Here is a 14285-nt window from a genome sequence, read left to right on the forward strand (position 1 = left end):
TGGGTGTGCAGCGGCCCACCCTGAGCGTCCTCCCCCCCTCCAGAGAGGAGCTGCAGCAGGGCAGTGCCACCGTGGTGTGTCTGGCCAGCGGGGGCTTCCCCTCGGCCTGGAGGCTGGACTGGAAGCTGGGGGGCAGCAGCAGCTCCTCAGGGGGGTCCCACAGCCCGGAGGTCCTGGGGAGCGACGGCTGCTACAGCTGGAGCAGCACCCTGAGCCTCTCTGCAGAGCGCTGGAGGGGGGCGGGCTCAGTGAGCTGTGAGGCCAGTCTGAGTGGACAGAGCCCTGTCACTCAAAGCCTGGACCCTGCCCGCTGCTCGGAGTAGAGCATCACTTCCTGTCTGGAGAGGAAGCAGCTTCTTTGGTAGAGATCTTCATGAAGACACACATCTCCTCTGCTCACATGTTGCTGCTGTCTCTGTTCAGTTGTTAGTGCTGCTCTCTAATCCTCACTTCCTGCATATTCTCCTGTTTGTTCATCAGCTCACAATTCAACTGGATTTCATTTGTTTCACTCCAACAGAAACTCATCATTCATCTCAATGTGGCGTGAGCTTTAAACCATCATTAAATAAAAATGTTGATTAAAATGAGACACTGTCTTTGTATTTCTTTAATTCATATGTTCATTGTGAGAAAGATGTATGAATACCTTCAGTATGAAACCTCGTATTATATTAATATCATTTATAATGACTGTGGGACAGTGGAGTGTAAATTACTACATTGTGTGTTTACACGATTTAAATTGTGTTGCGTGTGTTTGGAACGTGCTAATAGTAATAATTGTTTTGTACAGCCATTCATAAAGTTAGTGTTAAATATATGTTGATATCAGTGGCTATAGTTCAACATGAATCTAACTTTCCCAGCTCCCTCATAAAGAGACTGAATTGAATGACTATAATATAGTTGAAACAGGGTATTGAAGAGTGTCTGTGAGTGTGTGTCAGCTTTATTTGGATTCATGGTGGTTCTGCTTGATGACTCTTGTGTTCACTGGACCAGTTTCCCTCCTCTCAGTCTCTTCACCTCTGCAGCTGCAGCAGGACGCTTTACTTCAGACTGAAGCCTGTGACCTAAGATTTTCATCGTCATAACTACACTGTAGCTATGTTCGTATGACAAAATAAAAATCTTGAACCTTGAACATAGAGAAAAACATACAAAGGGCTGGGCCACTCACTAGATTTGAGGTATTTTGCCTCATACATTAATTATAAATTAGCAAAATCAATCAAATGTAAGTAAATCATGCTTGTTACTTGAATATGATTTAAGAAAGCTCACAGCTCTTAATAGGGTTTCGTTTATTTTGTTATGTGTTGGCATCTCATCCCTTAAAACAGAAGCCTCAGATTGCTTAAGATAAGGGGAAATATGAAGTATATATTTCAAGCTTTTTATGCAAATAAGTTATTGGGCTTTTTTTTATCAACTAAGATTTGTTAGAAAATGTTTTCAACTTAAATTGACTGAATTTATTTGAAAAGTGGGCTTATTAATACATGAATACTAATGTGTAATATATGTCAACATATATATTTAAGAAGTATAATATAAGACAAGCTGAAGTTTCAGGTGTGGGCAATATTCCATTATACTTTTAGAATTGGCTTAGGGTCAATTCAAATGTACAAGACACCCCTGATCTATGCATTTTAATGTATTGCCGGGTTAATAAATGTGCAACACAGTACTAGTCACATAGTGTCACACTGTAGATCCTGTTTCACATTCATCTCTCATCAGAGATGGCCTTTTTGTTCTTAGTGACTATGTATATAATTGAACATCTGGATTAGGAAAGGGGAACATTGGAGTTTCACTTCCCCTCTGACTGGGGCTCATGTAGTTTCTGTACGTTTGTGCCGGTGGTGCGTATCAGAACCTCAGGTCAGGTCACAGCTCAGCACTCTGTACGCTGTTTCATACGAGGGAGGTTCTTGTATGACTATATGAGGCCCACATTAGCTCCCATACAGCAGTCACTTCATGCATCTTCAGCGTTAATTTATTTCAAATCCACTACAGCCCAGAGACAGAGAAATAAAATATAGCTACTTAATATAAAATATTTTATATGAAGAACAGTTTGAACATTAAACTAAACTAACCCTATGTATGTAAAGGCTGGTTAATGAACTCTCTGTAGACTCAAATCAGTATATCACCCTGGATGTAGACTACCAGTACCAGCTGTAAAAACAGCAATAACCTTATTTACAAACTGGATAATTGTGCATCAAGCCCAACAAATCTTCTCTGAGAGTTGTCTGTGTTACATCTGCATAAAAACAACAATGCTGCCCTCTTGTGTCGAAATAGGAGTATGTAGAGACATTTGAATCTTTCACATCATGCACAGAATCTGAGATACAGTGACATAAAAGTCCCTTCTTTATCGGAGCAAAGTTCTCTTGTGAGTCTTTATCACTTTGCAGTCGCCCTGTTTAACAATCTAGAGTGTGTATGTGTCTCTTTGTAGTTGTTTTGCCTCTTTATGAAGTAATTTAGCACTTCTTTGTGGCGTCATGCCTCTTTCTCATCATTTTGCATTTCTTTGTGGACTTGTTGCGTCTATTTTCTCCTCTCTCTCTTTGGTCATTTTGTCTCTAAGTTGCATCGTGCATCTCTTTCCATGGCTTTATAAAAAATGTTTTACATTTATTTAACCAGATGAAAACATTGAGACAAAATCTCATTTACAATGCTGACCTGGCCAAGAAGGCAGCAACGTTACACGTTCTTACACATAACACAGACATATAAAATACAGAGAACACAACTAAGTAAACAAAAGACGAAAAGCAGTCACTACATTGAGCACATTTGGGACAGTAAGAAAGGTGCACTACTTATTACTGCAAGAGCAGCTGGTGGTAAGGACCTCAGACAACTTCAATTTAAAACAGGCTATAGGGACAAGAGCCATCAGTTTGATGCTTGATTGAAGGTCATTCCAAGACCAAGGACCATAATAAAAAAGACTCCTTTTTCCAGCCTCAGTCCGTACGGCAGGAACCTGGAACTGTATCCAGGCACTGGATCTGAGGTAAGAGTCACAAACTGGAGCAAATCTGGCTCATATACAGTGGAAGCTTACCTAAAATGGCTTTATAATAATAAAAAACATTGCTGCATCCCACGCATACTAAGTGAGGACCATCCAGTTAGGCTATACAGTGTGCAATGATGAGTCCTATAGGGTGCATTTGATATGTATCGCAGTGCAGCATGGTAGAGTGGGTCAAGTTTGGCCAAAACAGTGGGACAGGCAAATCTATAGATTGTATCACCGTAGTCAAGCTGGGACAGGAATAAGCCAGAGACCAACCTTTTACGGGAAGAAGTTGAAAAACAACGTTTAAGTCTGTAAAGGAAGCCAAGAGTGAATTTCAATGTCTTAGTTAAAATTTCAATATGGTGTTTAAAGTTTAGATTTCTGTCCAACCAAAAACCCAGATATTTGTACGTATCGACAAACTCAACAGAGACGCCAGCAAGGGTGTCAATGGAGAGGCAAGAGGACACTGACTTGGGAGCAAAAAGCATTGCTTTGGTTTTCTTACCGTTCAATAGCAGTTTAGAATCAAGAAGCGCATGCTGCAGCGTGATAAAATCAGATTTTAAATTGGAAACGGCCACATCCAGAGAAGGAGCACATGAGTATACAATCGTGTCATCAGCATACATATTATAGGTAGAAAATTGCATCTGATTACAAATATTGTTTACATATAATAAAAAGAGCAAGGGCCCCAAAACAGAGCCCTGTGGAACTCCCTTCTCCAAGGTGACAGGGTCAGAGACAGTACTACCCAACCTGACGCATTGAGTACGGTCGGTTAGATAACTCTGAAACCAGCAAATGGCGTTATGACCGAAACGAGACACCAACATAACATTAGACAGAAGATGAAAAACCTTCTCAGATAAGATGGAAAGAACCAACACCGGTGTGATTTTGGTGACAGTACAACTATCTAGGACAAAGTTATAGTGGGGGTGCCAACTCCGGCAGCACCAACACCTGGTCTGCCACATGTGGAAGCCCCTCTTTAGTTTCTCACCTGCTGAGCCGAGAGTAAAATGCTTTAGTGTGCACAAACTAGAGGGGGACAACAAACACCAGTGTGATTTTGGTGGGAGTATGACCACCCTTGACAAAGTTATAGTGGGGGTGCCAAACCAGGCAGTTGCACCACCCTACACTCTAAGTGATGATGTCACGCCCTGAAGAGTCCATCCCATAGACAACCATTATATCATCTAAAACGGCCTGAAAACTCTAAAAGATATCAAAAAGCTGAATACAAATGTAATAGCTGAATGTTTTGTGACCGTTTCAAAGTTGGAATGAAGTCTGTAGCTGAAAGTATTCTGAAGGAGCAGCATTTAAACACGGTGTAGGTAAAAGAGGATTTGAAGGATACTCCCATTGGGTTACATTGTACAAATATAAGTTTAAAAAGCGGTATATTTTTAAAAAGTATAAATGTCAAAAACAAGAAAAGTCATAGCACACATGTCCTGAAGGAGATGGACATTTTAATATGTGAATGGTCTCTGTAGCTGAAAGTATGCTGAAGTAGTTAGACGGCGAAATCTGGTTGAAATAATCAATCAATCAACAACTGTATTGATCCCCCAAGGGGCAATTGGTTGTGAGCAGCTTGTGTCATGTACACAGGCAGGAACTACAGGAAGAAAGCACAATAATAAGATGTGGAAGAATAAAGATTTGAAGAACAATAGTTGAACAGCATTCGCACTAATAAGTATGTTGAATAGTAGACTGTGTGTGGCTTCGCCAGTCACACAGAGTTACATTATTGCACATCGTGTGAACAACATCTTGTTCTTTTTCCTTTCTTAATTCTGAGAGCCATGTTCATGCTCAACTCTGACTGCATTTTACACATGTTTGCACACATGTCTGCACAGCCCTCCACTTTAAATATAATTCACTGTAGTTTGCCATATTACATTACATTACATTGCATGTTACTTGTTAGATGCTTTTATCCAAAGCGACTTACATACTCAATACTGACAATCACCATATGAACATATATTGTCATATATTATTTGTCCTAAGTGTTGTTTAGATTGTTTGTGTTCGTACCACCAGACACCAAAGCAAATTCCTTGTATGTGTCAAAGTATCTGGTAATAAACTTGATTCTGATCCTGATGTACGTCTGCTATTCCTAAAGCCTCTGCTTTGCACTGGTGGTCTCAGGGGGGGTCAGGGGTCAAATCATGTTCAAACTAAACGTCTCTTGGATGTTCCTGCTGTTTTAGAAAACCTGAAGTTTTTAACTAAGATGTGAATTTGAGGTTAACTGATGGATAAGTTCATTGATTGATGTGAATAAGAGGGTTTTAATCAGCCACCGTTTAACATTTGAAAGACTTCATTAGATTGATCTTTGTCATTTTGAACCAGGATCTTTATAATAATGATGAAATAATAACTCCAGAGAGGCCAGAGATGCTCCTGCTGTGAAGCACACCGAGTGGAGACATGTGGGGAAAAGATAAAGAGCGTTTGTTGTTTTAATTCGGGGAAGCAGAGATCACAATAAGGTTTGTGTATAATGCTGCTTTTACATATAATGTGTTTTGGACTGGGTTTAATCTCATTAATCCATTAACATATGTATATTTAAGAATAAGAAGTGAATAGTGCTGGGTGGATTCCTGTCAGCTCTGAGTTCAGTGGGCTGAGATTGGTGTGGGGTAGGTGGTTTCAAAATAAAGAAAGAAGATACAAAAACATGATCTTCTGAATTAGGAATTGCAACACTGATGGAGACAGAGATCATATCACTCTGATCTGAGGTCAGGGAGATAATGGAGCACCAACAGCTGAGAACAACTAAAGCTGCCTTGCTCCAAAATGTAAATAGTAAAAATAATACTTTGGAGAGAGAAGCAGAGATCATAATATGGTTTGTGTGTAATGCTGGTTTTACATCAAATGTGTTTTTTTAACTAGTTTAATCTCAATGAGTAGTAAGATTATGTATATTTAAGAATATGAAGTGAATAGTGCTGGGTGGGTTCCTGTCAGCTCTGAGTTCAGTGGGCTGTGTCAGTCTCTTCCTCTTCAGCAGCTGCAGGTGGTTCCTGCTGTAACAGCTCAGAGTCTCTGCAGTCTGACTGAGGGAGGTTTTTGTACGACTACAAATCACTGTGTGAACACCCAAGCACTGTTTATGTTGTGAATACTCTGACAGTAATAAACTGCTGCATCTTCAGCCTTCAGTCCAGTGATGGTCATAGAGAACTCAGAGCCGCTTCCACTGCCACTAAACCGAGGTTCTGTTCCTGAATGAACAATGCTCACTTGTTTTATTAAGAGCGTTGGAGGCTTTCCAGATTTCTGTTGATACCAGGACATACATTCACGACTACTACCGCAGTTGGTATAAACTTTGCTGCTGGTTTTACAGGTGAGAGTGACGGTGGATCCTGGAGCAGATGTCTGGACTGCAGGCTGAGTCACAGTCACCTGACCGCTGCATCCTGCACACAAAAACAGATCATTGATTTCTCAGCAGAAAGAAAGGAGAGGAAAGGCAGCACATGATGTTTGAAATGTTGCAGAGTGAATGAACCTGTGAAACAGCAGCAGGCCAGCGTCCAGATGAGGATGGTGATGAGAGTCATGGTGCTTTCTGCTGACTGACAGATGTGAGTCCTGCAGTGTTGAACTCACAGGACTATAAACCTTCTCACTGGAGGATCAGCTGACCATGCAAAGCCTCCTCTCTATGGAAATGATGTCTCTGCTCTCAGCACACTGAAGGCAACGTGGGACACGAAACCAGGAGGAAAGCTGTCTGGATTTACACCGTCTATCATCTGAATGGAAGAACATATTTATATCAGGAGTGGAGATGAGGATTTGAGTTTGTGTCCACTGTGGTTGGTATGATATGTCTGTTTGTCTGACATTAACATACATACAGAGATTCACTGTAGATAAATAACATGTTTCAGTTCTGTTTCAAATACATTTGTTAATAACTATTATTTAAAAGCCTCATGTTCATTTAACCAGAGACTAATATAAAACTGACAAAGTTAGTTGTGTAGCAGACTGTAATGGTTTCTCTGCCAGGTGTAGAAAAGTGATGAAAAATGACATAAATCATATTTATTCTTCCAGAGATGTAATCCATATCTTTAGAAAAGCTTTGTTAATTTAAAAACTGTATATTTGTCTCTGTTATCAGTGAGATCAGGGAGCTTTCTCAGTGGATACATGCTTGTTGACAGTGCAGGAGGTTTTTGTACGGCCACTTAATGAGTTTGTATCACTGTGGTGGCCTTTTGGTGGAGGAACCAAACTCATCTTTCACTGTAAGTACCAGAGATTTGTATTTTCTAACACAAAACATTACATTTACTTTTGCATCAGAATATGATAAATCAAGACATTATTTTGGATAATATTTATTATGTTGATATTTTTTTACATCTATAAAGCTTGGCTGAAGAATTGAAAAACATTAAGCGAAGTTAGTTTTATTTAAATATTAAAGAAGATGTTACGGTGAATTATATGTACGTTTTACTTTTCTTTTTTAATAAGATATAAACACATTTTTAGCTCACAATTGACCAAAGAACAGCTGCTATGTCATCACATCTAAGTGTGATTTACTTTCAAATTGTAATATATTTGAACATTTAACAAGTGTTTCTTATCAAATCTGCTGAGGATCCGTTAAAACTAATGAAAGTGTATTTGTGTACATTCAGAGTCGCTGCAGGGTGCGTTCACAGTCCGTTAGTTTCAAAGAGTTCAAAGGAAGTGAAACAAACAGATGACAAAGTCTTCAACTGTATGAGATGTTGCATTTTGTTTTTCTTAACAGTCAATTATTGCAGAGATTAGTTATTCATTCTGAAACATTGTAAAGCAGAGATAAAGCTTTTCATATAATGATCATTACATTAACACCTTCATTACGTTGCACACTTTCATGTCACTCTTAAGGAGTTTTGATGAGTGCCAAAGAAGAACATTCATTATTTTAAATGCCAGAATTATGTTTTATTGTTTTATGTCCTACATCTTTGTATGTTGCATTGTTGGAGGAGCCTTGGGCTTTTCATTGCCTTATCTACATTGCCTATGTGCAATATGTGCAATATGTGCAATATGTGCAATATGTATATATATATATATATATATATATATATATATATATATGCCGTTAATAACTGTGCATTATATACCTGGCTGCTGAATCCTCAGAACTGTTACAGGATGTGTATTTTGTAAATTGTGTAACTTTTTTATGAAATATTTGTTTAACTTGAATACTTGTGTATGCATGCTTCTACGTAACATGAAGCTGTCTTTGGCTCTTTTCTGCTGTAACAGCGTGAATGTCCCCTCTGTGGGACCACTGAAGGTATTCTGACTCTGGTTCTGATTCACTGCAGCTACTGTGCATATGACAATAAAGCCTTTGAATGTTTGAATGTGTCCTGTATGGACTCTGTCTCACAGCGTCTGTCCCTCAGTGGAAGTGAATCTGCTCCTTGTGTCTCTCTCCCCTGCAGCGGGCGCCATGCTCAGGCCCTCCGTCTCTCTGCTGGCCCCCTCCTCCTCTGAGCAGCTCTCTGGGGGCTCGCTCACACTGGCCTGCCTGCTGACCGGCTACTCTCCTCAGGGAGCCGTGGTGAGCTGGGAGGTGGACGGCACAGAGGTGACAGAGGGGGTCCTGAGCAGCTCGGAGGAGGAGAAGAGCGGACGCTACAGCAGCAGCAGCAGCCTGAGCCTGAGCCAGGAGCGCTGGATGTCAGGAGAGCTGTACTCCTGCAGGGTCCTCCATCATGGCCACGGCCAGACCCAGTCCCTCCGCAGGAGCCGGTGTGAGGGCTAGAGGGGCCGCTGGAGCCCAGGAGAACACATGCTGCTCTGATCATCAGGAGTTTTAATGTTTGTAGAGGAAAGTGAAGCTTTGTGTGGCCGAGAACAACACTGCTGTAAAGTGTTGGACAGCAACAAGTCAGAGAGTGATGTGTGAAGCTCAGCAGAGATGAGAGTGTGCTTAGTAACTGTCATGTTGATGATTCAGGATGTTCCTAATAAAGCTTTCTCTGATAAATAACATGATGAAGTGTTTGGTGTTTTATTTAAAGTAGTAAGACATTAAAAGGTTTTATAACATACTGCACTTCTATCTGCAGAACAATATACAGCTTTGGATTAGTTTAGAACATTATTTAAGTTTCTTATCTATAACATTGTCAATGAAAGTGACTTGGTAGTGAAGACAATTATATGAAACAGTTTTATTGTGATTACGTATTTGATGCTAATGTGAACTTAATTTTTAGTGAGGCTGAGAGGATGGCTCAAATATAATATCAGGCATAGATTTTTCTGCAGGCTAAGAGTAGATTCCTTTATTTCCAAGCATTGTTTAATTCAACATATTAGTGTGAATAGTTAGTGTTTGGTGAAGTTCCTCTCTACTCAGCGTGCAGTGGTCTGTGTCAGAGATTACTGTATGTTATGCAGGTTTTAGTAGAGATACGTTTAAATGTATTTTGATATCAATGCCGAACAATAATCTAACCTTCAGTTTAGTCATCAAGAACTGAAGAGTGTCAGCTTTATTTGGGTTCATGGTGGTTCTGCTTGATGACTCTTGTGTTCACTGGACCAGTTTCCCTCCTCTCAGTCTCTTCACCTCTGCAGCTGCAGCAGGACGCTTTACTTCAGACTGAAGGAGCTTTTTGCACGGCTCTAAATCACTGTGTGAACACGCCACCACCATGAGCACCCAGACAATAGTAATCTCCTGCATCACCATCCTTAACGTTACTGATGGTTAAAGTGTACTGAGTACCAGTTCTAGTACCACTGAATAGGCTCAGTTCCAGAGAACCTAGTTGATGATGAGTATATAAGAAGTTTAGGAGCCTGTCCAGGTTTCTGAAGATACCAACTGAGATCAGGACCAATATCTGAGCTCCCTGTAGCGCTGATGGTCACAGTCCCTCCAGGACTAACAGACTTGGATGTGTCAGTCTGAGTCAGGAACTTGTTGGCAGAAGACTCTGAAATGTGAAGTGAAATGTTAGATAACCAACAACATGGAGCAGCAGTTTAAATTATAATAGAAAGAGTTATAGACAAAGCACATTGGATGCAAACATGAAAAGAAAAGACACACATTGTACCACACATACATTACTCCTATCATTTCAGATGATACATTTTCAAAGTCTCTCACCCTGACACCGAAAGCCCAACATGACAAGCAAAGTTACTGACAACATGATCTCCAGTTTTCAGGATGAGTGCAGGAACACGGTTCAGACTCTACGTGACACAAGACCTTAAAACTGTGAGGAGCAGTGAAGCATTACAATCATGACCTTTCACACGTCAAGCAGACACCTGTCCTTGAGAAACAGAGAGAGAGAGGAGGTGGAGGAAGTAGAGGCTACATCTCCCTGTGGACTCATGGAGAACATGTAGAAACTTTCTGTTCCTCAACTCTCTGCTGTTTCCGTCTGTTCAGTTTACCAAAGGCCTCTGTGCTTAATAACATACATATAAGAGATATACTTTATTGTCCCGCAGGCTGCCCTCTGCTGGCTGTCCACGTTCAAAACAACTTCATATTGATGTGAATCAATCTGTTCTCCACCTTGAGCTCTTTTCATGATCCCTTCCTTGGTGCAGGGACCTGGAGCTAAACGCTCTCAATCAGCCCCACCGGCCCCCATCACTCTGTGGGACTCCTAGTCCAGTGGTTCCCAACCTTTTTCAGTCAGGCCCCCAGTGGGTAATTGGAAATATTTTCGAGACCCCCCTAACCCCGTTCCCACCGAGATTGGTAGAATGAATTGTATATAGTTGTACAAACATTACATTTTCTCTGCTAATAATAACAAGACAAAAAGATCCAACTATAATTGTATATTATATTATGGATTGAACATGAACAAAAGTGCTTGTTTTGGCAGATGATCCTGTGCCACTGTGAAATAATGAGGCCGAATTGAAACAATTACAAATACTGCTTATCGATACGGTTCTTTAACAGTATTATCACAGTATAATAACAGGTTATTTTTGTTATTTCCTAGGGGAAAAACTAAACAAATTGGAAACAGAATTAACATTGATTTATTTGATGTATAGTGTGGATTATGGGCTGCTCACACACATAACATACCTGCAGTGGTGTTAGTAACTAAGTAGATTCACTCAAGTACTGTACTTATATTGAGGTACTTCAGTATTTCCACTTTTGCTTCTTTGTACTTCTGCTCCTCTACAGTTCAGAGGTAAATGGTGTACTTTTACTCCACTACATTTATTTAACACCTTAAGTTACTTTACAGATCTGGATTAATGATGTGAAATATAATCAACTCTTAAATCAGACTTTAGTTACACCTGTAGTAAATTCACAAGCTGCCTAACCCTGCAGTATACTACTTTTACTTGATCTGAGTACTTCTCCCACCTTACACGTAATCGGGGCAACAGAACTCCGAGTTAAGGACGTTTTTTACCAAAACGTTGATGATTGAGAAACTCTAAAAGATATCAAAAAGCTGAATACAAATGTAATAGCTGAATGTTTTGTGACCGTTTCAAAGTTGGAATGAAGTCTGTAGCTGAAAGTATTCTGAAGGAGCAGCATTTTAAACACGGTGTAGGTAAACGAGGATTTGAAGGATACTCCCATTGGGTTACATTGTAAAAATAAAAGTTTAAAAAGCGGTATATTTTAAAAAGTATAAATGTCAAAAACATGAAAAGTCATAGCACACATGTCCTGAAGGAGCTGGACATTTTAATATGTGAATGGTCTCTGTAGCTGAAAGTATGCTGAAGTAGTTAGATGACGAAATCTGGTTGAAATAATCAATCAATCAACAACTGTATTGATCCCCCAAGGGGCAATTGGTTGTGAGCAGCTTATGTCATGTACACAGGCAGGAACTACAGGAAGAAAGCACAATAATAAGGTGTGGAAGAATAAAGATTTGAAGAACAATAGTTGAACAGCATTCGCACTAATAAGTATGTTGAATAGTAGACTGTGTGTGGCTTCGCCAGTCACACAGAGTTACATTATTGCACATCATGTGAACAACATCTTGTTCTTTTTCCTTTCTTAATTCTGAGAGCCATGTTCATGCTCAACTCTGACTGCATTTTACACATGTTTGCACACATGCCTGCACAGCCCTCCACTTTAAATATAATTCACTGTAGTTTGCCATATTACATTACATTACATTGCATGTTACTTGTTAGATGCTTTTATCCAAAGCGACTTACATACTCAATACTGACAATCACCATATGAACATATATTGTGATATATTATTTGTCCTAAGTGTTGTTTAGATTGTTTGTGTTCGTACCACCAGACACCAAAGCAAATTCCTTGTATGTGTCAAAGTATCTGGTAATAAACTTGATTCTGATCCTGATGTACGTCTGCTATTCCTAAAGCCTCTGCTTTGCACTGGTGGTCTCGGGGGGGGTCAGGGGTCAAATCATGTTCAAACTAAACGTCTCTTGGATGTTCCTGCTGTTTTAGAAAACCTGAAGTTTTTAACTAAGATGTGAATTTGAGGTTAACTGATGGATAAGTTCATTGATTGATGTGAATAAGAGGGTTTTAATCAGCCACCGTTTAACATTTTAAAGACTTCATTAGATTGATCTTTGTCATTTTTAACCAGGATCTTTATAATAATGATGAAATAATAACTCCAGAGAGGCCAGAGATGCTCCTGCTGTGAAGCACACCGAGTGGAGACATGTGGGGAAAAGATAAAGAGCGTTTGTTGTTTTAATTCGGGGAAGCAGAGATCACAATAAGGTTTGTGTATAATGCTGCTTTTACATATAATGTGTTTTGGACTGGGTTTAATCTCATTAATCCATTAACATATGTATATTTAAGAATAAGAAGTGAATAGTGCTGGGTGGGTTCCTGTCAGCTCTGAGTTCAGTGGGCTGAGATTGGTGTGGGGTAGGTGGTTTCAAAATAAAGAAAGAAGATACAAAAACATGATCTTCTGAATTAGGAATTGCAACACTGATGGAGACAGAGATCATATCACTCTGATCTGAGGTCAGGGAGATAATGGAGCACCAACAGCTGAGAACAACTAAAGCTGCCTTGCTCCAAAATGTAAATAGTAAAAATAATACTTTGGAGAGAGAAGCAGAGATCATAATATGGTTTGTGTGTAATGCTGGTTTTACATCAAATGTGTTTTTTTAACTAGTTTAATCTCAATGAGTAGTAAGATTATGTATATTTAAGAATATGAAGTGAATAGTGCTGGGTGGGTTCCTGTCAGCTCTGAGTTCAGTGGGCTGTGTCAGTCTCTTCCTCTTCAGCAGCTGCAGGTGGTTCCTGCTGTAACAGCTCAGAGTCTCTGCAGTCTGACTGAGGGAGGTTTTTGTACCACGACAAATCACTGTGTGAACAGATTAACACTGTTTATGATGTGGCGACTCTGACAGTAATAAACTGCTGCATCTTCAGCCTTCAGTCCAGTGATGGTCATATAGAAGTCAGAGCCGCCTCCACTGCCACTAAACCGAGGTTCTGTTCCTGATTCACGTGTGCTCACATATTTAATCAGGAGCTTTGGAGGCTGTCCAGATTTCTGTTGATACCAGAACATATATTCACTAGACCCCGGAAATGCAACATTTCTGCTTGTTTTACAGGTGAGAGTGACGGTGGATCCTGGAGCAGACGTCTGGACTGCAGGCTGAGTCACAGTCACCTGACCGCTGCATCCTGCACACAAAAACAGATCATTGATTTCTCAGCAGAAAGAAAGGAGAGGAAAGGCAGCACATGATGTTTGAAATGTTGCTGAGTGAATGAACCTGTGAAACAGCAGCAGGCCAGCGTCCAGATGAGGATGGTGATGAGAGTCATGGTGCTTTCTGCTGACTGACAGATGTGAGTCCTGCAGTGTTGAACTCACAGGACTATAAACCTTCTCACTGGAGGATCAGCTGACCATGCAAAGCCTCCTCTCTATGGAAATGATTTCTCTGCTCTCAGCACACTGAAGGCAACGTGGGACACGAAACCAGGAGGAAAGCTGTCTGGATTTACACCGTCTATCATCTGAATGGAAGAACATATTTATATCAGGAGTGGAGATGAGGATTTGAGTTTGTGTCCACTGTGGTTGGTATGATATGTCTGTTTGTCCGACATTAACATACACAGAGATTTCATGAAAACTGTGAG

General features: G+C 40.2%; 3 gene segments (V, D, J or C); 1 reads left to right on the forward strand and 2 right to left on the reverse strand.

Annotated features, from left to right (window-relative positions):
* The window catches only part of LOC117481380, an 82285-nt gene extending 81695 nt beyond the window's left edge, over positions 1–590 (forward strand). Inside the window, 1 exon segment of the V gene segment in view lies at positions 1–590. Coding sequence covers positions 1–323 — 323 coding nt within the window.
* LOC117481379 overlaps positions 1–6933 on the reverse strand; it is a 91011-nt gene extending 84078 nt beyond the window's left edge. Inside the window, 2 exon segments of the V gene segment in view lie at positions 6442–6531; positions 6624–6933. Coding sequence covers positions 6442–6531; positions 6624–6675 — 142 coding nt within the window.
* The window catches only part of LOC117481381, an 85968-nt gene extending 71724 nt beyond the window's left edge, over positions 1–14244 (reverse strand). Inside the window, 2 exon segments of the V gene segment in view lie at positions 13502–13820; positions 13913–14244. Of these exon segments, the coding sequence occupies positions 13502–13820; positions 13913–13964 (371 nt within the window).
* Positions 14245–14285: the final 41 nt, after the last annotated feature.

This window comes from Trematomus bernacchii, unplaced genomic scaffold (assembly GCF_902827165.1).
Source record: "Trematomus bernacchii unplaced genomic scaffold, fTreBer1.1, whole genome shotgun sequence".
In the NCBI taxonomy this organism is placed as follows: domain Eukaryota; kingdom Metazoa; phylum Chordata; class Actinopteri; order Perciformes; family Nototheniidae; genus Trematomus; species Trematomus bernacchii.